Source organism: Giraffa tippelskirchi, chromosome 11, assembly GCF_054371585.1.
Source record: "Giraffa tippelskirchi isolate mGirTip1 chromosome 11, T2T-mGirTip1v1.2.pri, whole genome shotgun sequence".
NCBI classification, from domain to species: domain Eukaryota; kingdom Metazoa; phylum Chordata; class Mammalia; order Artiodactyla; family Giraffidae; genus Giraffa; species Giraffa tippelskirchi.
This window is the reverse complement of record NC_137285.1, coordinates 20,277,948-20,301,319: the sequence shown is the minus strand read 5'-3', so window position 1 is coordinate 20,301,319 and position 23,372 is coordinate 20,277,948. Positions and strand designations below refer to the sequence as shown.

Sequence of the window (23,372 nt, the reverse complement as noted above, 5' to 3'; positions counted from 1 at the left end):
ATGGTTCTATGAAGACCTACAAGACCTTTTAGAAGTAACACCCAAAAAAGATGTCCTTTTCATTATAGGGGACTGGAATGCAAAAGTAGGAAGTCAAGAGATACCTGGAGTAACAGGCACATTTGGCCTTGGTACAGAATGAAGCAGGGCAAAGGCTAATATAGTTTTGCCAAAAGAACACACTGCTCATAGCAAACACCCTCTTCCAACAACACAAGAGAAGACTCTACACGTGGACATCACCAGATGGTCAACACCGAAATCAGATTGATTATATTCTTTGCAGCCAAAGATGGAGAAGCTCTATACAGTCAGCGAAAACAAGACCAGGAGCAGACTGTGGCTCGGATCATGAACTCCTTATTGCCAAATTCAGACTTAAATTGAAGAAAGTAGGGAAAACCACTGTCCATTCAGGTATGACCTAGATCAAATCCCTTATGAGCATACAGTAGAAGTGACAAATAGATTTAAGGGACTAGATCTGATAGACAGAGTGCCTGATGAACTATGGACAGAGGTTCGTGACATTGTACAGGAGACAGGGATCAAGACCATCCCCATGGAAAAGAAATGCAAAAAATGCAAAAAAGCAAAATGGCTGTCTGAGGAGGCCTTATAGATAGCTGGGAAGAGAAGAGAAGCGAAAAGCAAAGGAGAAAGGGAAAGATATTCCCATCTGAATGCAGAGTTCCAAAGAATAGCAAGGAGAGATAAGAAAGCCTTCCTCAGTGATCAGTGCAAAGAAATAGAGGAAAACAACAGATTGGGAAAGGCTAGAGATCTCTTCAAGAAAATTAGAGATATGAAGGGAACAATTTCATGCAAAGATGGGCTCGATAAACGACAGAAATGGTATGGACCTAACAGAAGCAGAAGATATTAAGAAGAGGTGGCAAGAATACACAGAAGAACTGTACAAAAAAGATCTTCACGACCCAGATAATCACGATGGTGTGATCACTCACCTAGAGCCAGACATCCTGGAATGTGAAGTCAAGTGGGCCTTAGAAAGCATCACTACGAACAAAGCTAGTGGAGGTGATGGAATTCCAGTTGAGCTATTTCAAATCCTCAAAGATGATGCTGTGAAAGTGCTGCACTCGATATGCCAGCAAATTTGGAAAACTCAGCACTGGCCACAAGACTGGAAAAGGTCAGTTTTTATCCCAATCCCAAAGGCAATGCCAAAGAATGCTCAAACTACCGCACAATTGCACTCATCTCACACACTAGTAAAGTAATGCTCAAGATTCTCCAAGTCAGGCTTCAGCAATACATGAACTGTGAACTTCCAGATGTTCAAGCTGGTTTTAGAAAAGGTAGAGGAACCAGAGATCAAATTGCCAATATCCGCTGGATCATCGAAAAAGCAAGAGAGTTCCAGAAAAACATCTATTTCTGCTTTATTGACTATGCCAAAGCCTTTGACTGTGTGGATCACAATAAACTGTGGAAAATTCTGAAAGCGATGGGAATACTAGACCATCTGACCTGTCTCTTGAGAAACCTGTATGCAGGTCAGGAAGCAACAGTTAGAACTGGACATGGAACAACGGACTGGTTCCAAATAGGAAAAGGAGTACGTCAAGGCTGTATATTGTCCCCCTGCTTATTTAACTTATATGCAGAGTACATCATGAGAAACGCTGGGCTGGAAGAAACACAAGTTGGAATCAAGATTGCCGGGAGAAATATCAATAACCTCAGATATGCAGACGACACCACCATTATGGCAGAAAATGAAGAAGAACTAAAGAGCCTCTTGATGAAAGTGAAAGAGGAGAGTGAAAAAGTTGGCTTAAAGCTCAACGTTCAGAAAACTAAGATCATGGCATCTGGTCCCATCACTTCATGGGAAATAGATGGGAAACAGTGGAAACAGTGTCAGACTTTATTTTTTTGGGCTCCAAAATCACTGCTGATGGTGATTGCAGCCATGAAATTAAAAGACGCTTACTCCTTGGAAGGAAGGTTATGGCCAACCTAGATAGCATATTTAAAAGCAGAGACATTACTTTGCCAACAAAAGTCCGTCTAGTCAAGGCTATGGTTTTTCCAGTGGTCATGTATGGATGTGCGAGTTGGACAGTGAAGAAAGCTGAGTACCGCAGAATTGATGCTTTTGAACTGTGGTGTTGGAGAAGACTCTTGAGAGTCCCTTGGACTGCAAGGAGATCCAATCACTCCATCCTAAAGGAGATCAGTCCTGGGTGTTCATTGGAAGGACTGATGTTGAAGTTGAAACTCCAATACTTTGGCCACCTGATGAAAAGAGTTGACTCATTGGAAAAGACCCTAACGCTGGGAAGGATTGGGGGCAGGAGAAGGGGACGACAGAGGATGAGATGGTTGGATGGCATGACCGACTCGATGTACATGGGTTTGGGTAGACTCCGGGAGTTGGTGATGGACAGGGAGGCCTGGCGTGCTGCAATTCATGGGGTCGCAAAGAGTTGGACACGACTGAGCAACTGAACTGAACTGAACCGAACATGTGTGATTTACTCGGGCTAAACCTTATAAAAATCATTTCACAGCCAAACTACTTTATGTGTCAAAACTATTTCCTCAAATCTGCCTGCAATATAGGAGACCTGAGTTCAATCCCTGGGTCAGGAAGATCCCCTGGAGAAGAACAGAGCAAACCACTCCAGTATTCTTGCCTGGAGAATCCCATGGATTTTTATGGTTGAAGTCTTAAAAAAAATTTAAAAATCACAGCTATTTTAAAAGGTAATTATGGCTCTTTCCTCTCTGGTTCCTCTGCTTCCCTTCCTGAATAATTCATTCCTGAAGCCTTAGATGTGCGTTTGGGGATGGAACTGGAGAGGGGAAAGGTAAGGGCAATAAGGGCCCAGGGCAAAATCAGAGCCCAAGCAAAGTGAGGAAACATGCTGCAGGGGAGCCACCCAGGTAGGGTGAGCAGGGCACCCACACCAGGGGCCACTCAGTCTAGGGGCTGGAGAACTTGAAGCTCCGTATGGAGAGAAGGGCAGGGCAGCAGAGATAGGAGATCAGTGGGCAGACTGGTCACATACAAAGGGACTGATCAAATAAGTATATTAACAATAATGGGAGTTGAGTTTCTCCCCATTGAAGAAAGGAGTTACAAATCTAGAAATGAACCCTACAAATGAACTCTACAAATCAGGACGAACCCTATGGTGCTGGAGGAGAGTTGGATGTAAAGTCATAGTTTTCACATACACACACAGGTACAGACATAAGTTGTGAGTGGGAGAGCCATTTGCATGTGTGCACCCTCTGTCCACTGACAGAGCTGGGAACAGCATCACCTCATTCACAATGGGCACACCCAGAAACCTCCGTGTGGCTTCTAATGACCATTCTCCACTAAAGAGAACTAAGCTCCTTAGAGAAATGGCTAATTCCAGAGCTGTATGAGGGAAATTACAAAATGAATCTGGATATATTGTTATCAGGAAAGCAAAGAAGTATTCAAAAGATGATGGGAACATGTAAAAAGAATATAAAAGCCAGCTGAATAGGCTCCAGCTGGCCAAATCTAGAGAATTTGAATATCAAAATAAAAAATTAAAGTAACAGAGTATAACTCATTGAATAAAACAAGAAATAAATTAACAGAATGAAAATCTGATGAGGAACTGAGTACTTACTGAGTTTCAAAGCACTTCCTCAAAAACACGTATTAAATACAAAGGAAAAGGAGTTACAAATTCACAGCAGAGACGACTAGGAGTCACTATCTTGATCAAGAGAGCAAAGTAAACAGCACCAGTAATGGGACAAAGGAATCGTGTGCCCCTGATGGGAAGCAGTGAGACTTCCAGGACATTCTTGACAAAGACACATAACCTGAATCTCATCATGAGAAAACATCAGACAAACCCAAACAGGGGGGCATTCTACCCAAAACACTGGTCTAATATAATTTTCAAATGCCAAGACGATGAAGGTCAAGGTAAGACTGAGAAATTACCCCAGAATGAAGGAGACCAAAAAAACATGCCAAGTGGGAATTCCCTGGTGGTCCAGTGGCTAGGACTCTGCACTTGCCCTGCTGAGGGCCCAGGGTTCAATCTCTGGTCGGGGATCTATTCAATACGATTCTGCAGGCCTTGCAGGGCAACCAAGAAAAAAAAGACATGACAAATAAATCCGAAGTGTGATTCTTAACTAGATCCTTTGCTGTAAAAGACAGTATTGGGACAACTGCTGAAACCTAAACTGTATCTGAAGCTCAGAAGGTAGTGATGTATCCACGTTAATGCCCCTATTGTACTTCGGTAGAACAGGAGAAAGTGCTTATTCTCAGGAACTGCCCCCAAACGTACCCAAGGATAGGAAGGGATCTGGTGAACAACTGACTCAAATGCTTCACTCTGGACTGTGCCTCCAGCTCTGGGGCAAGTCTGTCACTGCTGAAAGGAGATGGTGACATTTACTCACTGTTTCAGGGTCTTCCAGGGGCTCATCCAGCTCTGCATAGGTCACGATGGTGTACCCTTTGCAGACCCTCCACAACATTTTTTCGAATGCTTCAACTTTTCCTTGGTTAATTAGGCCAGATACAAATCTATGAAACAATAAAGGCTGTGGTCAAGTAAAAGCAATGAATTTTATCAAACTGCAGTAAAAGGATGATGAAGACATTCATTCCTGGCAAAATGGGGAAGATACCCTGAAAGCTCTCCAACTGAACAATATCTGAAATGCTGGATGAAATATTTTTGAAACATCCTCTTCAATGTAGAGCTGAGCTCATAATTTAGAGAAATTCTTGGAATCCAAAAATAAAACAGGACCTCATAGTTATGTCCTGACGTATTATACGGAGCCAGTATCCATATGTAGCCAGTATCTCAAGGCCTTGAGTTTCAAGGCCAGCATGGCAGAGGAGCCCTGGGTCTATATCAGGTGAGGAGGAGTTGGAATTAAAGCCCCACAATCCCCTCAAAGTTGGGACTCTCACCCCCCTCAACAAAGGACTACACCTTAAGTGAATAGGTAGACTAGAAAAAAATCCATCTTGCAAAGGAGCCTACATGCAAACTTGTTTATTTCCGTTCGATTTTGGGGAGTAGGGGGAGAATATTCCTTGATGATTTAAAACCACAGATTAGAATGTACTCGGATTTATGGATGAAATTCATATTATGTGCAGGGTGAGTAAACAAACAGGAAAAAAAAAAACTCAAGCAGAGAAATTAATGTAAAATGATTTCAAACAGATGGAGTGCTCCCAAGTACCTGACATATGTAAAAATAAGTTCCTTCTGAAGGAATACGGCCTCACACTAAACATCACCGAATTCCTACAGATAAGGAGCAAAGGAACCAAAGTTCATAGTAAAAAGAGATTACAAATCACATGAGGAAACAAGTTACCATTAGTTCAAGTAAACAGAGAGAATAAACAGTAGAGAGAGACCCTTAAAATATGATTAATAAATTACCCAATTCAGTTTAGCCCCTGTGTCTCCACCAAGCACAACAGGGCTTGATGCTTCAATGACCAACTATTTGAAGCTTATGGAGTAATGATGAATGGCATAAATGTTCCTTCTTTCCAGTTTACGATACCAAAAGAAGAAATCCCCATCATATTTACTTAAAAAGTCAATACAGCTGAGTGATTCAACTCAACAAATACTAGGGCACAGTGTTTTCTTATACAAATATTCACTTTCTTTCATTCCACACAGGCTTGCAGATGGTGGCTGCTCATCTACTCTCATCTCCCACTGACAAGAAGGACAGTGTGAAGCTCGCCAGGCCAGTTGTCACCTACCCCAGTTTTGCTCCCAGCCTCTGCATACAGCTGTAGTCCAACAAAGACTCGTTCTCCAAGGGAGGGAATTCTTCGTAAGTGGGTTCGAACTACAAAGAGACATGAAACCAAGCGTATCTCACTGAAAGTGACACTTTAATTCCCAAGTCCTGTTTCCAAACAAGTCTGCAGGGCATTAGAACTACTCAGATCTGTGTGCCAAGGTAACTCAGACATGTGAGTCGGCTCTGATAAACAAAGAGGATAACCTCCCCATCCCTTATTTGTAAACTACTTGATCACAATTACATATAATAAAAGTCTGGTTATAACGTATGTCATTGCCTTTACCAAACACAGAGTAACTGTATCAGAGGTCACACCTGCCACAGGAAGTGAAACAAAATTCAGAAGGAATATACTTTGCCCCTCTTTGGTGCTCAGCTGAGTACAGTACTGCCGCATAGGCTGTTCTTTATTCCTATACAGATTTTCTTTTTTTTAACTTCCATTACTCTTAGGAATTTGAGAAGAAGGAAAGAACAAAACTGAAATTTTGGCGTTTGATTTCCACTGTTCAATTTTTTTTTTCATGATCATAAAAAGTCTTTTTTTCAATTGCAAACGAAAGCATTTTACAAATAGGAAGTAGTTATGGTTAAAACCGGGGCTTCCCAAGTGGCTCAGTGGTAAAGAATCCACCTGCCAAGTAGGAGACTCTGGTTCAGTCCTTGGATTGGGAAGATCCCCTGGAGGAGGAAATGGTAATTCTCTCCAGTATTCTTGCCTGGAAAATCCCATGGACAGAGGAGCCTGGCAGGCTACAGTTCATGGGGTCACAAAGAGTTGGACACGACTTAGCAAACTATGCTATGCTATGTCGCTTCAGTTGTGTCCGACTCTGTGCGACCCCATAGACGGCAGCCCACCAGGCTCCACTGTCCCCGGGATTCTCCAGGCAAGAATACTGGAGTGGGTTGCCATTTCCTTCTCCAGTGCATGAAAGGGAAAAGTGAAAGTAAAGTCGCTCAGTCTTGTCTGACTCTTAGCGACCCCAGGGACTGTAGCCAACCAGGCTCCTCCGTCTACTAAACAACAGCAAATGGTTAAAACCAACATGGGAATCCAATTGAAAAATAAAGCGAAGATCAAAATGTATCTCTTTCACTTTTTAAAGATGTATCTCTTTTAAAAAGCAGTATCTCTATAGAAGTTGATAATAAAATCCGAAAACCTTACGGGAATGAGATTTTTATAAAAGAAATGCACTCCTGGGACTTCCTCAGTGGTCCAGTGGTTAAGACTCCACTCTCCCAATGCAGGGGGCCTGGGTTCACTCCCTAGTCAGGGAACTAAAATCCTGCATGCTGTGCAGCCAAAAGAAAGAGAAAGAAAGGCACTTCCTCCCAAGCATCACCAGTACCTCCACATTGCGCTTGACGAAGGTCTTGGTCACTCGCAGCATGTGGGTATACTCAATCAGCTCCAGCAGGTTCTTCCTCAGCTTCTCCTTGTTCTTAGTGACCTCTCTCAGCTCAACCTCCAGCTTCTGCAACTGCTCCTGAAATGAAACGACAGTTGGGTTACTTCCAAGTCTGGCTCTAATACTCTTTTCACAGCACCCCAGAACCAGAAGTTTTAATAGCCAGAATACATATGAGAGTTTGACAGGGGTATGAAAATATGCACAGGTTTTCAAAGTTCATCATTTACTGTTTCATATTAATGCAGGTACCCGTGATGGCAAGCACTTGGGTGCCACGATGACTCTGCATGCTAATCTCAGGTCTTATCATTTCTTCTGGTTTCCCTTCACCTGCTTACACGTTACCATACACCAAAGAGTCTTCCTCTTTTAAGACTACATTTCCTTTTATTTGTAACACAGAAAAACACTCTTTCCCAAACATACCTATTCCTAGTCTCTAGCCTGAGTTTCTATGCACTTGCACTTATTCAATTAATTAGGCATAAAAATACTTGAGAACAAATCTTTAACAATTAGTTGCACACCAAGCATCCTTACTGATACTTTAAGTTTTACAACAGTAGAAGCAGAAATCTGTGGGTTGTTTTACCCACTGACTCAATGAAAACTTGTATTCAAACAAATCCCCTGACACACTACATTTATTACTTGTGCTTTGCTTTATAGAAATGATAAACAGCTAGCAATCACTGTATTTGTAATTACGTCATAACCAACACACCAAACAGGCCAAACCAGCTGACTGCTCTCATTGGACGTATAGTTGTCTCCAGAGTCCATTCATATACTAACTGCTAAATGACTTCCTCCCAGTAAAACAAATAAAGCAGTCAGCAATGGAATGGTCCTAGTTATACAGTACTAATTGTTTTAGAAGGGCTGTAAAAGCTCTAGTCTATTTCCGAGTGTGATGAACGCTCAGATGAGAAGACCAAAATCTCAACAGATAATTCATGGGGGTGGAAGGGGATGCTAATGAATGAATGGTCCCATGCTCTCACAGTGTGTCCCTGACACTGAACTCCAAGAGAAGGAATCCTGCTGGCTGACCATGGGGAACCACTTTCACACTAGCTTCTGGTAATTCGAGGGGAAAGGGTCAGAGTGAATCGAGGGAGAATGTGAAGGGCACAGGCCTGAAGCCTCGATGACCTGCAGTAGCAGCAGCATGCTACGGCCTGCAGAAGCCCAGAAGTTACATGACCAGATCTCAGGATCTAATTCTTGTCAATCTCTGTTCAATACCACCTGTCTTATACTAAAAAAAAAAAAAAACAACAACTGAATTCTAGTTAAAATGTATCACAGATAATCTGTTACTGAGAGTTAACCATAATATGGTTCTTTGACTTTCATCCCACAGTCTTGAGAAGAAAGGTAGAAAAGCAATAGACAATATAAAGTAAGTGAATAAGCCTGATCTGAGGTTAGTGACCTAAAACCCTCCTTCAGAACCAAGTTACCTGCATTTCCAGCACTTGTTTCAGAGGTGGTGCCGGAGGACTGGTCTCCCCCTCGGGGAGGGGAATATCAGCTCTATTGATTTCCTGCACCAAGTATGCTGTGGAAAAGTTAAACAAATTAGACTGAAAAACTTACTCCAGGACATTTCAGTGAGAACACTTCATGTCCCCACTTTTCCCAGATCATCTAAAAACTGTCTAAAGGCACGAAAGTCTTGATTGTCCCAACTGACTGATAGATGACTTTTGTCACCTTGCTTCTGAAGATCTGTAAAATAATTCTGCCTAGAGAGATCAGCATAGAGTGACAGTAATCTATATACATATATGCTGAAATTCCCCGTCCTTCATTACTAAAACTCTAGTTAAAGAACTCTGGAGTCACACTTGCCTCTGCCACCTGTAGATGAAGCAGAAAGTTAAGAACACACTTGGAAGTGCAGGAATAAGCCACCAGAGATGTCACTGTGAACTCCCTGCAGATGCCATTAGGAGGAAATATACATCCATCAGGAAAAACACAACCACCTTTCTCAGCAAAAAGAGAAACCTCAGGGCAAAGAGCCTGGCTCTCCTGAGTCACCAGTTAGCTGTGACGTTTTGACTTAGGACGACTTACACTAGATTCATGAAACTAATACGCAAACAGCCAAAAATAACTTAAATTCTTTAGTTTACATTTTCAATTCCTTGAAGCATCCTTTTCTGTAGGATAAAAGTCATAACACCTGGTAAAAAATCATCACCAGATACAATGTTTTGGAGAAGTCTTACTAGTTATTTTACTAGGAAGGAAGGAAGGAGAGGAAAGGAGGGAGAGAGGGAGAAAGAGAAGGAAGGAAAACAGGCAGGAAGAGAACAATGTCTTACCAATAAGAGCAAAGGAAGCAATGGTTTAAGAGCTTTTTGGAAATGGATGTAAATTTTTTTAACCTATTTTACCTAAATTTGGGCTTCCTCAGTAGCTCAGCTGGTAAAGAATCTGCCTGCAATGCAGGAGACCCCAGTTCGATTCTTGGATGGAGAAGATCTCCTGGAGAAGGGATAGGCTACCCACTCCAGTATTCTTGGGCTTCCCTGGTGGCTCAAAAGGTAAAGAATCCGCCTGCAATGTGGGAGACCTGGGTTCAATCTCTGGGTTGGGAAGATCCCCTGGAGGAGGGCATGGCAACCCACTCCAATATTCTTGCCTGGAAAATCCCCATGGACAGAGGAGCCTGGCAGGCTACAGTCCATCGGGTTGAAAAGAGCAGGACACAACTAAGCACAGAATAGCACAGCACATACCTAAATTTACCTGATGGTTCATTTTCTTTTTAAGTCTGGATTCTTGATGAAACAGTTTAAGCTACAGGAAGCCCTGGGCATGTCTAATGTCCTGTCAATCCTGCCCTGTCTTTGAAAACTCATTCCAAATATACAACCTGTACAGTGACTCATATACGTGGCAAAGAAGGAAATGTGATATTGCCCTGTCTTTCACGATTCACAAAAATGACTGGGATCTCAAACAATATGCAGAGGACTAGGCTGCTGACGACCCAAAGGTTTCTTTTGATCTTAAAAATCCCAGTTAAAAAAAATATAAAATCCACAATAATTAACTATTAGAAATCATTCCAAAAGTCATCTTATCTCCCCTCCTCAACTCTCTCATCCTCAGGTTTTTCTGACTGTGACTTTGGAATTGTTCCCCTCTCTGTATTTCAATCAGAACTTCAAGGTCTGAACTGATAAAGACTATTTTATTTTAAAAGATGCTTGCTCCTTGGAAGAAAAGTTATGACCAACCCAGACAGCATATTAAAAAGCAGATACGTTACTTTGAAAACAAAGGTCCCTTTAGTCAAAGCTATGGTTTTTCCAGTAGTCATGTATGGATGTAAGAGCTGGACCATAAAGAAGACTGAGTGCCAAACAACTGATGCTTTTCAATTGTGGTGTTGGAGAAGACTCTTGAGAGTTCCCTGAACTGCAAGGAGATCCAACCAGGCAATCCTAAAGAAAATCAGTCTTGAATATTCATTGGAAGGATTGATGCTGAAGATGAAGCTCCAATACTTTGGCCACCTGATGTGAAGAGTGGATTCATTAGAAAAGACCCTGAGTGAAGACAGAGGATGAGATGGTTGAATAGCATCACCAACTCAATGGACATGAGTTTGAGCAAGCTCCAGGAGATGGCGAAGGACAAGGAAGGCTGGAGTGCTGCAGTCCTTGGAGTCACAAAGAGTCGGACATGACTGAGTGACTGGACAACAATAACATTTTATTTTAGGCTAAGATGTTAAAAGTTTTACAGATAAAGGAAGTAGCCTTGAGCTGCTGAGTTTTAACGGTTAACAGTCAGAGAACACTGATGTATGCAAAGGAAATAATCTTTGAGAAAAAGGAAATTATTAACCAATCTATCTACCACTTCCTACCTCCCTTGTGCTCTGATCTAATTTTAAGTAATATATTAATATGTATATGCTGTTTGTAAGTTATAACAAACTACAAGGGATTGGTTAAATAACTCATAGTATATTAATATCATAAAAAACTATGCTGCCATTAAAAACAATGATGAGTCAATCTGTTTACTGACATGAAAAGATGTTAAAGTACCATTCAATGAGAAACAAAGCTAATAACAAAATAACCTGATCATTATATATGTGAATCCTTACTTTTATAGATGAACAGTAAAAAGTGTGGAACAATAATATAAATCTACATAACAGTGATTACATGAATGGTGAGAATACAGATGACTTCTTTTTTCCTGTCTAGATTTTCTAATTTTTCTAAAGTGAACAGGTTTGCTTATATATTCAATTATATAAAATAATTAATTAAGTTGTTTAAAAAAACTTACCCAATATTCGCTCCAGTTCTTCACATCGCTTCACCTCACCAACAAATTTTCTTTGGAAAGAACTTACATTCTGGTTGAGCTGAGAAGAAGGATGAAAATTTTGCTCTGAATTTTCTAAAATTTAAAAACAACTTTGATTTTATAAATCAAGTACGACTGCCAAGGGTTTAAGGGAAAAGCATATCCCTGTATACTACTGAGTGGGAGTATAAACTGACACATATTTTCTGCAAAGCAATTTGGCAACTGTTATCCAAAAAAGTCTGGGAACTTCCCTGGTGAACCAGTGGTTAAGAATCTACCTTCCAATGCAAGGGACACAGGTTCGATCCCTGGCGGGGGAACTGTAAGCCCACTCGCCACAACTAGAGAGTGCAGGCACCACAGTAAAGACCCAGCTCAGCCAAAAAAATAAAAACAGATTAAAAAAAAGGCCTGAAAAATATCCTCTAGTCCAGAACGATCGCATGAAGAAATTCAACCTAAAAGAAAAAACTATGGATACGGACAAAAATGTACGAAGAAGAGGATCAACTTCAAGGATAGAGAAAAAACTATTGACCATGGAAAACTGGCTAAGGAAATCATAGTCTACATCCACACTGGAATACTAGAAGTAAAAAGAGGGGGAAAAAACCACTAACACATCAATATCAGGGAGGAGATACCCAGAAACATGATGTAAATGAAAGAAGACACAAAGGGCCACATATTGTGCGACTCCATTTCTATGAAATGTCCAGGAAAGGAAAACCTAGAGGCAGAAAGTAGATGAGTGATTGCCTGGGTCTTAGAGTGAAGAGGGGGATGACCTGTAAATGAGCATAAGGGACCTTACTGGGATGATGTCATGTTCTAAAACTGGCTTGTGGCAATGGACACAGTACTCAGAAAAACTTGCAGCAGGTGAACTTTATGATACACATCAATAAAGTTGTATAAAAATTATGGTTCAGTAACACAATTGATTACTACACATTTATTAAAAATGATGTTTTAAATGACTAGGTATTTGATTATATTAAAAAATTATTATTAAAAATTTTAGGTATGATAATGGTATCTTTTTAGTGTCCTTACCTTTTAGAGGTACTTATTGAAATATTTATGAATGAAATAATATATCTGGGATTTGCTTCAAAATGATCTTGTCTGATGGGAGTTTTCTTTTTTTTTCTTTTTTGCACCATATGGCTTTCTGGGGTCATGGCAGTAAAAGCACCAAGTCCTAACCACTGGACCACTAGGGAATTCCCACTATGGGTTTATATTATGGGTATATAGGAATTCACTGTTTCCATATACTCTTCCCTCTACTTAATATCTTATCATACAAAGCTTAAAACAACAAAAAATATTATAAAAGAATATTTAATAAAATGAGGAAATTAATCACAACTTGTGTGTGGGAAGGAGATTAAACATATTATCAGTGTGGGGCTTCCCAGGTGATATAGCGGTAAAGAATCCACCTGCCAACGCAAGAGATGCAGGTCTGATACCTGGGTCAGGAAGATCCCTTGGAGGAGAAAATGGCAACCCACTCCAGTATTCTTCCTTGGGAAATCCCATGGACAGAGGAGCCTGGCAGGCTACAGTCAGTCCATAGGGTGAGAAAGAGTCAGACATGACTGAGCACACACGCGTGCACACATTATTAGTGTGGCTCCAATTATATAAAAATATCTATGCATGTACATTAAAATATTATTAGAAAAATAATGTTTGGCCAATGTTAACCAAAATGGTAAAGTGTTCATTTCTAGCTAATGGGATCATGGAGGTTATTATCTTAGGTTTTCCAAATTTCCCACAATGGACATATATTACCATCACAACTTTTTAAATTACAGTAATTGTTTATGTTGAAAGGCATGTGGGGCAAGAATTTTACATTTACTCCACACAGCATTATACGGGGTGGAAAGGGAAAGTTGCTCAGTCGTGTACGACTCTTTGCCACCCCATGGACCACACAGTCCGTGGAATTCTCCAGGCCAGAATACTGGGTAGCCTTTCCCTTATCCAGGGGATCTTTCAAACCCAGAGATCGAACCCAGGTCTCCCGCACTGCAGGCAGATTCTTCACCAGCTGAGCCACAAGGGAAGCCCATATGGCATGGGGCGCTCTCAAACAGGAGAACACAGCGTGGCATGAAGCTGCTTGAACAACCTGAGAATATCTACCGTAAAGCCTCAGTTCTTGTTCAGTTTTCCAAACTTCTATAAAGAACTAGCCAGAAGACAAAAATTCTAATCTCACTTCTGTTTGTCACATTTGCACTCATTTCTGGAAGTTGCACTATTCCAAACTAGTAACCACTTTCAAGTTCCTACTGATTCAGATACCCTCTGTCTGGTTAGAACTAAGAATGAGCTTTTCCGGCGGTGACGACCTCCTCACGAGAACATGCCTCTCGCAAAGGATCTTCTTCATCCCTCTCCAGAAGAGGAAACACAAGAAGAAGCACCTGGTGCAGAGCCCCAATTCCTATTTCATGGATGTAAAATGCCCAGGATGCTATAAAATCACCACCGTCTTTAGCCATGCACAAACAGTAGTTTTGTGTGTTGGCTGCTCTACTGTCCTCTGCCAGCCTACAGGAGGAAAAGCAAGGCTTACAGAAGGATGCTCTTTCAGACAGAAGCAGCACCAAAAGTACCCTGTATCAAGATGAACGGGAAACCATCCCAATAAACAAGTTTTGGATTAAAAAAAAAAAAAAAGAACTAAGAATGAGCAGAGGACGCCGCCCATCAAAAGCTGTCTGTAAATGACACGGCTTCTCAGTTTTGATGTCTTTTTCTTCACTATCAAACACTAGTGAACTCAAATTGGACACCAGGGTTCCACAAATAGTAGGATCTTCATGAAGAGGCAAATTTCTGCGGCAACAACGCACACGTGACTGGATGTGACATCCACCATCGCCGGCTTACACAGCATGGTAACTGTTTTTTTCTATTGTGTGGTTTCTTGTGTGAAGTTTAGCTTCTATTTTCTTTTTAGGTGGCAACAGGACCTTAATTCCAGGCTAATGCTATGAAGTTCATTTTAACACAGATTCATTTTAAGACTAATAATTAATCTAGAAAAACCTGCAGAGGCTGCCTGGTGCTGTTTTCACCAGTATCCACACCTGCAATCTTCCCACTCCGGCAGCTAACAGACAAAAGGTAAATAAACACTGTCTTCAGATTCCAGATCCTTAGAAAAGTGGGATGGCCTTGCCCCTCACTGAGTCCTACTGGTGAGCTGAATCACCTTTCTTTTCCAGGTCTTCTCTTTGGCTATCATTGCAGAAACTCTGGTCCTGCCTCTCCTCCCTTAGAAGGATCACTAAAAGAAAAGGGGGAAACGCTCCCACCCGCGCAAGCCAGAAAAGACTGGCATCAGTGATCCCACCCAGTGACCACAGAGTCAGGAAGAAACTCCAGAAGAGAACAGAAAGGGTCAGGTATGACGGAGCTCTCTGCTCTAGCTGTTTGACAGTCATCCCGAAGACAGACACCCACATACACCCCTGAGCTCTGAACACTGAGCATCACACAATGTGAGCATTTCCACTTTATTTCACTTCTGAAAAAGATGAACAGCACTTTCTTTTTCTTTCCCTGATTTTCAGTTTAGAAGAATCTCAAGCATCCTCTACTACCTAATGTAATAGCATTCGACGAAACTTGAATCTTCACAGTAATTGGAGCATTTGTTCAAACCTCTAAGACTTCAGCTTGACTGAATCTCTTGGCCTGAGGACTAACAGGATGGAAGAAATCTATTATAAAGAAGGGAGCCTCTTTCTCAAACAACTCTTTCCTGAATCTCTTGGGGGCTCCTTATTCACAGTTCAGCACAGCCCCTGCCAGGAAAGTGGGCATCATGTGCTGAAGCCCAAGTGGCTCCAAGAGCCAGGACAAGCTGGGCCCTCTCTGCAGCCTCACCTGTCATTCAAGAGTTTCTCTCTGACCTTGCAACCAACCCAAGGATCGCTGATATCAAATATTGGGTAGAAGAGTTTCCTTTTGAAACTAAAGCGCCCTCAGAAAGATGAAATGAAACCACAGGCGATGAAAGGCGGGTCCCAAGAAAAAAAGTGTTCAGTCAAGTGACTTGGAGCTCAATCAGCCAGGTCCTGCTTCATAATCTCCTTTTCACACTGTTTTTTCCTGCATGGCACTTATTACAGCTCATAATCAGAGTATGTTTATTAACTCCTCCCAGATTGTGAGCAACAAAAACACAGGGACTTTGTCCATCCTGCTCACCCCTGAGTCTCCAGCACCAAACTCAGCAAGCACTTGATACAAGCTTGTTCATTCATTCCACAAATGCCTATTAATGCCCACAAAGCCAGGGGCTGTACTTAGGAATCAGGAATGAACAAGACTCTTATCCCCAGGGGTTGACAGTCCATGGTGGAGACAAACAATAAACAAATAAACAGATATATAAAACAAGTGTTCATTTCTATTTGTTGGGGGGACAGCTCCCTTTCAACAAATTCTGACTCTACTCCTATCCCGTACGAGATAGTGCTATGTATCAATACATTATCAGGTAGCCGTGAACGACAAAAAATCCCGCCGCCCGCGAGCTTACACCAAGTTCATTCCTAATTCAGTCTCCTGGCTCTTCTTGTTCCCTCCACCTGGGTCCGTGTCCCCCAGAACTTCCCAGGGCTGGCTCACTCCTCACTCAGGTCTCAGCCCAAGGACACCTCCTCAGAGAGGCTTCCCTGACCGCCCCTACCGGAGGCACCATCTCACCATCCCCTTTTGTTTTCAGTATAGCAAACGTATTACTGTTTACGTATCATTACTTACTATTCCTCCCCTCCTCCCCCCCCCCCGTAAGTTCCAGAAGGGCTTCAAGAGGCCTTAACAGATTTGTTCTCTCGCTTAATTAGCCCAGTGCCTGGCTCCGAAGCATCAGATGGCACGACCCGAGCTGATGAAGACAAGCGTTCCTAACTAACCCAGGCAGGGCGGCCGCGAACCAGACATCCGGCGACCCTGGGCTCGGGCCCCGCTCTGCGGAAGCTCTGGCCGGAAGGTGGACCTCAGCTTTCCCGTCTGGGAAACGGGCGTCCCTGTCCAGGTGCCCGCGGGGAAGGAGGCCCGAGCGAAAGGTGCATTGAGGGAGCTTGGCGGGGAGCGACAACCCGCATCTCCCGGGCGACACTCACGTCTCGGAACTCGACCAGGCCCTTCTCGCCCAGGGCACTGAGGCACTCGTAGGCCGTGCCGGACTGCAGGAAGAGCTGCGCCAGGCACATGGTCTCGCTCCGGAACAGGGACCCCATGGCGGGGCCGGCCCGCGCCCCCCCGCGGAACCCGACGGGCGCCGGCGGCTCCGGGCTGCGCGGGCCCGCACGGTCAGCCTGGGTGACCCGGGGATCGAGCTTCTCCTGCGGCCTGGCCGCTGCTCCGAACCATGGGGCTCCGGGCTACAGCAGCTGTCCCCAATCCAACCACCGCGGCCGCCACTCCAGCCGCCGCCAACGCCGCCCTCGAGGCCCCGCCCAGGCCCCGCCCCCTCGGCTACAGCCGGTTCCGGTTCCGCCCCCACGCGCGCGCCGGCGCGCGCACCCGTCCCCGCCGGCAGACCAATGGCGTCAGGAGTTACGGTCGATGGCGGCTGCGGGGCCAACTGGCGCTAACCCCGCGTCAATGCGGGGGATTCAGGAACTCAGACCCAGCCTGACCAAAAGCTGCCCCTCTTTCTGCCGTTCACAGCTTTTTAGGAGGAGTTTTATTGATTTTACGTGCCAGAAAGTTCACCCGGCTAGAGAATTACAATTTTGTGATTTTTAGTAAAGTTACAGAGTTCAGCGTCGGGATCAATTTGGGAACGTTTCTATCAACCCCATAAAGATTTCTCCTGCTCAGCTGCAGTCAGTCCCCTTCTCATCCCCTGGCTCCCGACAACCACTAAACCACCTTTTCTCCATAGATCTGTCTGTTAGGACATTTAGCAACAGAATTACACCCCGTGTGGTGTTTTTCTCTGGGGTCCTGGACCCTGTGCGGACAAAGCAGGGTCTGGTGCCAGACTGCTCTTTCTAGGATCCTGCACACAGCAGCTACAGAGATCTCTGACAAGACGAAAATCAGATGTGAGCTTACTTAAAATCCTGACTTCTCCCACTGCGTTCCGAATAAAGTTCAAACTTCTTACCAGGGCCGGCAGACACACCACCGGGTCTAACCTCTGCCTTCCCCAAGCCCTGGTCTCCACCACACCCACCTGCCTTCTTTCTTTTTCCAGGTCGGTGCATTTGAACTTGCTGACTCTTCCCTTCTGTCTGCCTAGAACACCCTTCTCCAGGACCTTCTCAAGATTAGCTCCTACAAGTCTCAGCTCGAGTGTCACTGCTTCTAAGAAGCTGGTCCTCACCACTAGCATAAGTGTCCCTACCACCCCCCCAGGCAGTCCTGTTTTATTTTCTCCATAGCACCTACCACTGTCTGACATTATCTTGTCTATGTTTACTGCCAGTTTTCCCCTACTAGAATGTATAACTTCCTAGACAAAAAAAAAATTGCCTGCTATTTCCCTGGTGGCTCAGATGGTAAAGCATCTGCCTGCAATATGGGAGACCTGGATTCGATCCCTAGGTCAGGAAGATCCTCTGAAGAAGGAAATGGCAACCCACTCCAGAACTCTTGCCTGGAAAATCCCATGGATGGAGGAGCCTGGTTGGCTACAGTCCATGGGGTCGCAGAGTCGGACACAACTGAGCGACTTCACTTCACTTCAATAAGCAAAGGATGTCACAGCCATCAAGCCATTAGCCATTGCAGCCACCCCCAAGGGTTCATCCTGAGGGGATTCAGAAAGGAGGAAAACAAGTTACCGGTCCTAAATAGTTAAGATGCATATCTAAGAAATAATTTCCATGAGCCCAGACTCTTCCACCTTCCCATGCCTGGAAAAGTGTTGCAGAGAAGAACCAATTCTGACTCCATGTTACAACTGTTTCTTTGACTTGCTTTTCATTGGTGTTGTTATTATAATCATACAAAATAGCCTGCCTCAGAGGATGCTGCTGCTCTGCCTGTTAAACTAAAGTGCCTTTGTTCAGTTCAAAGAGAGACTCTGACCCTGCGCACCTGTGAATGGCTGTGAGAAAAAAAGAGATGAACACATCCCTTCCTGAGGCTGGCCACTCCTGGACATGTACTGAAAGCTTGATGGCCCTTTTTACTTTACTTCCTCATTGCTTCTCCTTCTCTATTCTGCCTTTTGACTTTAGTTCCTTATGGCTTCTCTCTCTGGTCTATAAAAGAACCTGGCATCCAGACCTGGACAAGGTGGTTATTTTGAGACATTAGTCTGCCATCTTCTCCACAAGCCAGCTTTCCGAATAGTCATATTCCTTGCCTCAACCTTGTCTCCAATTCACTGGCCTGCCGTGAGGCAAGCAGAGCAAGCTTGGACTTGTCAACAAAAGCACTAAAAACCATTAACTTGTGATGGCCGTTCTTTGTGATTACAGTAATCTTTTGATGTTCAACTACCTGGTTTTTTAATAAAAGACAATTTTCAATTCCTAGGGGGTGTAATCACCTCAACCCACAGAGATCCACATCCAAGAAAGAGTGCAGCAGAGTGGGGAGAAATTCAGTGTTTCCATGATGTTGTGGACTTTTAAAAAACTATTCACAACCTAAAAGTTGAGAGTTATGTTTTATTTGGTGGGAATTTTTAGGACTTCAAGCCCAGGAGACAGCGTCTCAAGTGACCCTGAGAGAATGGTTCTGAGGAGCAGGGGGAGGAATCAGGTTATATAGAAGTTATATAGAAGTTTAATCAAAAGATTATTGTTAATTAAGAAAAAACATATCTGAAGTTAAGGAATTTAGTGATTTTCTATGTATGGCAAGATGCAAGAGTCTGGGCTCACTGAAATCATTCCTTTCATATGCATCTCTCACCTGTCTGGGGCCAGTATCCTGTTTTCACATCCTGAGCATCCTTTCCTCGGTCTCACCGGTCTCACCATGGGGAGCGGCTACAGTCTTGGCTGTTAGATAGCAGGTATTCTCCTTCTTCCTGAATTCCCTTAGGGCTCAACAGCTCACACCAAGCTGTGACAACCGCTATTAACTGTGACATCTTTATTTACTGATATGGCAGGAAAGACTCTATTTCACATCATATTCTGAGATTCCTCAAGGCTCCACCATAGTGAGTGGCTACAATCTGACAGCTTCTAGGTGGCAGGTATTCTTCCCTTCCTGAGTTCCTCTGGGGCTCACCAGCTCACCAGTCATGGTAGCTGCAATCACTGATCACTGTGACATCCTTTGTTTACCGATATGGCACAAAATATTCCATTTCTCATTGTATTACAAAACACAGTTTGTACTGCATGGGTTTGATCCCTGGTTGAGGAAATAGAACCCCACAAGCCACATGGTGTGAACAATAACAACAAAAAAGACACAACAACACGTTGTACATAGCACCAGGATGTCAAGAGATGCTCAGAACTCAGAGATAGACGAGAATTGCTTTAGAAAATTCCATTTACCCACGGTGCACAAAGTCCCTCTGAAACAATGACTAAATTTATCTAGCCCACAAAGAAACCTCACTGGAGGTGGCAATGTGGCCACACGGCTGTGGTTGGAGACATCCGCTCTGCCTCCCTCCCCATGCTGCATCGTGCTGTCTGTCCCTTTGTAAGACACCCCAGGAGGGATTTCTCTCAAGACTCAACTAGGAAAAACTGTACTTCATTGAAATCCAGATTATTTTTTAATCAATGGTCCCCATGATTCCTATACCTAATCATATTTTAGATTTTTTTGCAAACTGAAGACTATATTAGGGACCTACCTTTACTAAATGAAGGTCGTTGGCATATTTTTTCATGGGCTTATGTTCACTCCTGGTTTTGTTTTACTTAGCTCCTACGTTAGGTCCTTTCCCCTAACCCCTACATCTTGCCTCATCCATTTTTTTGGATTTTCGTATTATACACACTTTTTAAGACTTCAGAAATGGAATATTTCCTGCCATATCAAAGATCTCCTGGAGAAGGATCTCAGTCATCAGCAATCGCAGCCCTCCAATGTGAGATGGTGAGCCTTAAGGGAATTCAGGTAGGAGCAGAACACCTGCAATCCAGCAGTCATCAGACTATGGCCACTCCCTACGGTAAGCCCTGAAGAAAGCAACCTTAGGATGCAAACACACAGAATGTGCATGCATGCTCAGTCATGTCTAACTCTTTGCAGCCCAGTGGATTGCAAACTGTAGCCCACCAGGCTCCTCTCTCCATGAAACTTTCCAGGCAAGAATACTGGAGTGGTTTGCCACTTCCTACTCCAGGGGATCTTTCCAACCCAGGGATCAAACCATGTCTCCTGTGTCTCCTGCATCAGCAGGTAGATTCTTTACCACTGAGTCACCTGGGGAAGTCTGAAAACACAGGAGAGTGGCTCTATATAGCTGAGGTACATCTGAAAGGAATGATTTCAGTGGGCACAGACTCCCGCATCTTCCCATACACAGAAAAGTGCAAAATCCCTTAACTTGGGATATCTGGTTTTAATTAACAATAATCTTTTGATGTTCAAACTACTTGCCCTTTGTTGCAAAACTTCTATATAACATGACTCCTCTCCTCACCTTCTCAGAGCAGTTCTCTCAGGGTCATTTGAGATGGTGTCTCCCAGGCTTGAAGTCCTAAAAATTCCCACCAAATAAAACATAACTCTCAACTTAGAGGTTGTGAATATTTTTTAAGTCAACAGACTTTAATGCATTTCTAATCCTTTCTTTGGAATAGTGGAAACTTATCATTTCAACAGAAATATATAAAAAATTCAAAGACTGACTCTCTATGGTAGGAATAACATTTGGACCAAAACTCCTATGACTTTCATAATCTGTGATGAACTAACGTTCCTAATTACACTTATTGACACAGTTGACCCTCTCATGCATTTTGCTCATTCTGTTCCATCGGTGAGAACACCCACTCTGAATTGCTTTGAACGTTTGGATAGCTACATGTGTGAATTTAATTTGTGGAGCACTTAATAAAATTTTCTATAAAAATAAAACATTTCATTTATTAAGATTTTACAGAGAGGCACACAGGAGGACAACAAATCCCTGACGTAGAAGCTGATGATCTGTAAGAAGTCAGACGGTAGTTGAATTCTAAGCTTTGTGTATTCTGATCCAGGGGTTACTGAGGAATACAGCTAATATGATGAAGGATACCAGTAGTAAGCTCTTGGCAACACACTGAGAGTAAGGCTCCCCTGCAAGACAGTGAATCAAACTAAGCAACTTTTGTTTTTGTCATTATCATCATTATTATTTTTTTAAACTTTTTATTTTGTATTGGGGTATAGCCTATTAATAAAGTTGTGATAGTTTCAGGTGAACAGCAAAGGGACTCAGCCATGCATATACATGTATCCATTCTCCCCTAAACTCCGCTCCCATCCAGGCTGCCACATGACATTGAGCAGAGTTCTCTGTGCTACACAGCAGGTCCTTGTTGGTTATCCATTTTAAATACAACAGTGTAAGCAATGTGTTTTTGGTCTTGGGGGCTTTCTTGGCTGAGCCATACAGCCTATGGGATCTTAGTTCCCTGATCAGGGATCCAGAGATCAAATCCATGCCGTCTACAGTGAATGCACAGTCTTAACCACTGGACCACCAGGGAATATCCAGGAATGTTGTTGTTTTTTAACTTTTTGGCTAACTAGGTAGAAATAAGCCAAAACATAAATAGTGATCATTTCTAAATGGCAACATCAGTACATGTTTTCTTTTGAAAACTTTGCTATATGTTTTAACTTTTCTGTGACATTTATACTTTTTTTCAAAAGTTTTTTAATTGACGTAACATAATGATAACCATTTCAGAAAAGGGCTTTACCTACCTTGATAATATTGGGTCAGTGGATACAGAAGCTGTGGCCAACAAACCTCATTTCTGTTACAGTCATACTCGGTAAAATTGATCTGGAATCTACAAAACATTTTAGAAGGTTACAATAGCTATAGCAAAGCATGCTTTTGATGAGCTGCATCAAAACCTGATTAAAGGGCTTCCCTGGTGGCTCAGTGGTAAAGAATCCATCTGTCAATGCAGGAGACGTGGGTTCAGTTCCTAATCAGAGAAACTCCCATGTGCCATGGAGCAACTAAGCCCGTGTGCCACAACGACTGAGCCTGTGCTCTAGAGCCTAAGAACTGCAGCTACTGAGCCCACATGCCTAGAGCCTGTGCTCTGTAACAAGAGAAGTCACTACAATGAGAAGCCCGCAAACCAAAACTAAAGAGTAGCCCCTACTCTCTGCAACTAGAAAAAGTCCTCAGGAGCAGCAGTGAAGACCCAGCACAACCAAAAATAAATAAATAAAACTATTTTAAAAAACTCATTTAAAACTTGATTAAAGAAATAAAGCTTTTGTTTGCTTTTGTCTTTTACTTATTCAGCAGCACTACGTGGCATGTGGGATCTTACTTCCCCCAGCAGGGATCAAACTCATGCCCACTGCAGTGGAAGCATGGAGTCTCAACCACTGGACCACCAGGGAGGTCCCTAAACTTCTTAGTTTTGAACATATATTTTTCTGCTTCCTGATCATGTCACTGAGGTCAGCAAATAGATTACCTTGTAAGTGGATGGGGTAACTGTGCGGGTATCTTAATAAACTGGACCGATGCGCCAATGGGAAAGAGGTCAGCCTTGTCCTCACAAGTCAGTCCACACTGGAACTGCCAAGTCACAGAGGAGAACCTGGGAGGGAAAGGTCACACAGGCAACA

General features: G+C 43.1%; 2 protein-coding genes and 1 pseudogene across 12 annotated transcripts in view; 1 reads left to right on the top strand and 2 right to left on the bottom strand.

The window, feature by feature from the left end:
• The window catches only part of ATP6V0A2 (ATPase H+ transporting V0 subunit a2), a 41,940-nt gene extending 24,853 nt beyond the window's left edge, over positions 1–17,087 (bottom strand). The window contains exons 1-6 of one of the 2 annotated variants that reach the window (XM_081540423.1): positions 16,544–17,087; positions 11,568–11,646; positions 8,708–8,805; positions 7,179–7,316; positions 5,777–5,865; positions 4,435–4,561 (exon numbers count right to left, since the gene is read on the bottom strand). In XM_081540423.1, coding sequence (XP_081396549.1) covers positions 4,435–4,561; positions 5,777–5,865; positions 7,179–7,316; positions 8,708–8,713 — 360 coding nt within the window. In that variant the 5' untranslated portion in view covers positions 8,714–8,805; positions 11,568–11,646; positions 16,544–17,087. The remainder of the gene's footprint in view (positions 1–4,434; positions 4,562–5,776; positions 5,866–7,178; positions 7,317–8,707; positions 8,806–11,567; positions 11,647–16,543) is intronic. The other variant, XM_081540422.1, reaches the window with a different exon arrangement.
• LOC145525998 (small ribosomal subunit protein eS27 pseudogene) lies at positions 13,978–14,282 on the top strand (annotated as a pseudogene).
• Positions 17,088–21,626: 4,539 nt separating the features above from the next.
• The window catches only part of TCTN2 (tectonic family member 2), a 28,363-nt gene continuing 26,617 nt past the window's right edge, over positions 21,627–23,372 (bottom strand). For all 10 annotated transcript variants that reach the window (XM_081540437.1, XM_081540439.1, XM_081540438.1 and 7 more), the window contains 3 exons: positions 23,219–23,344; positions 22,482–22,570; positions 21,627–21,848 (listed from right to left, as the gene is read on the bottom strand). In XM_081540437.1, coding sequence (XP_081396563.1) covers positions 21,745–21,848; positions 22,482–22,570; positions 23,219–23,344 — 319 coding nt within the window. In that variant the 3' untranslated portion in view covers positions 21,627–21,744. The remainder of the gene's footprint in view (positions 21,849–22,481; positions 22,571–23,218; positions 23,345–23,372) is intronic.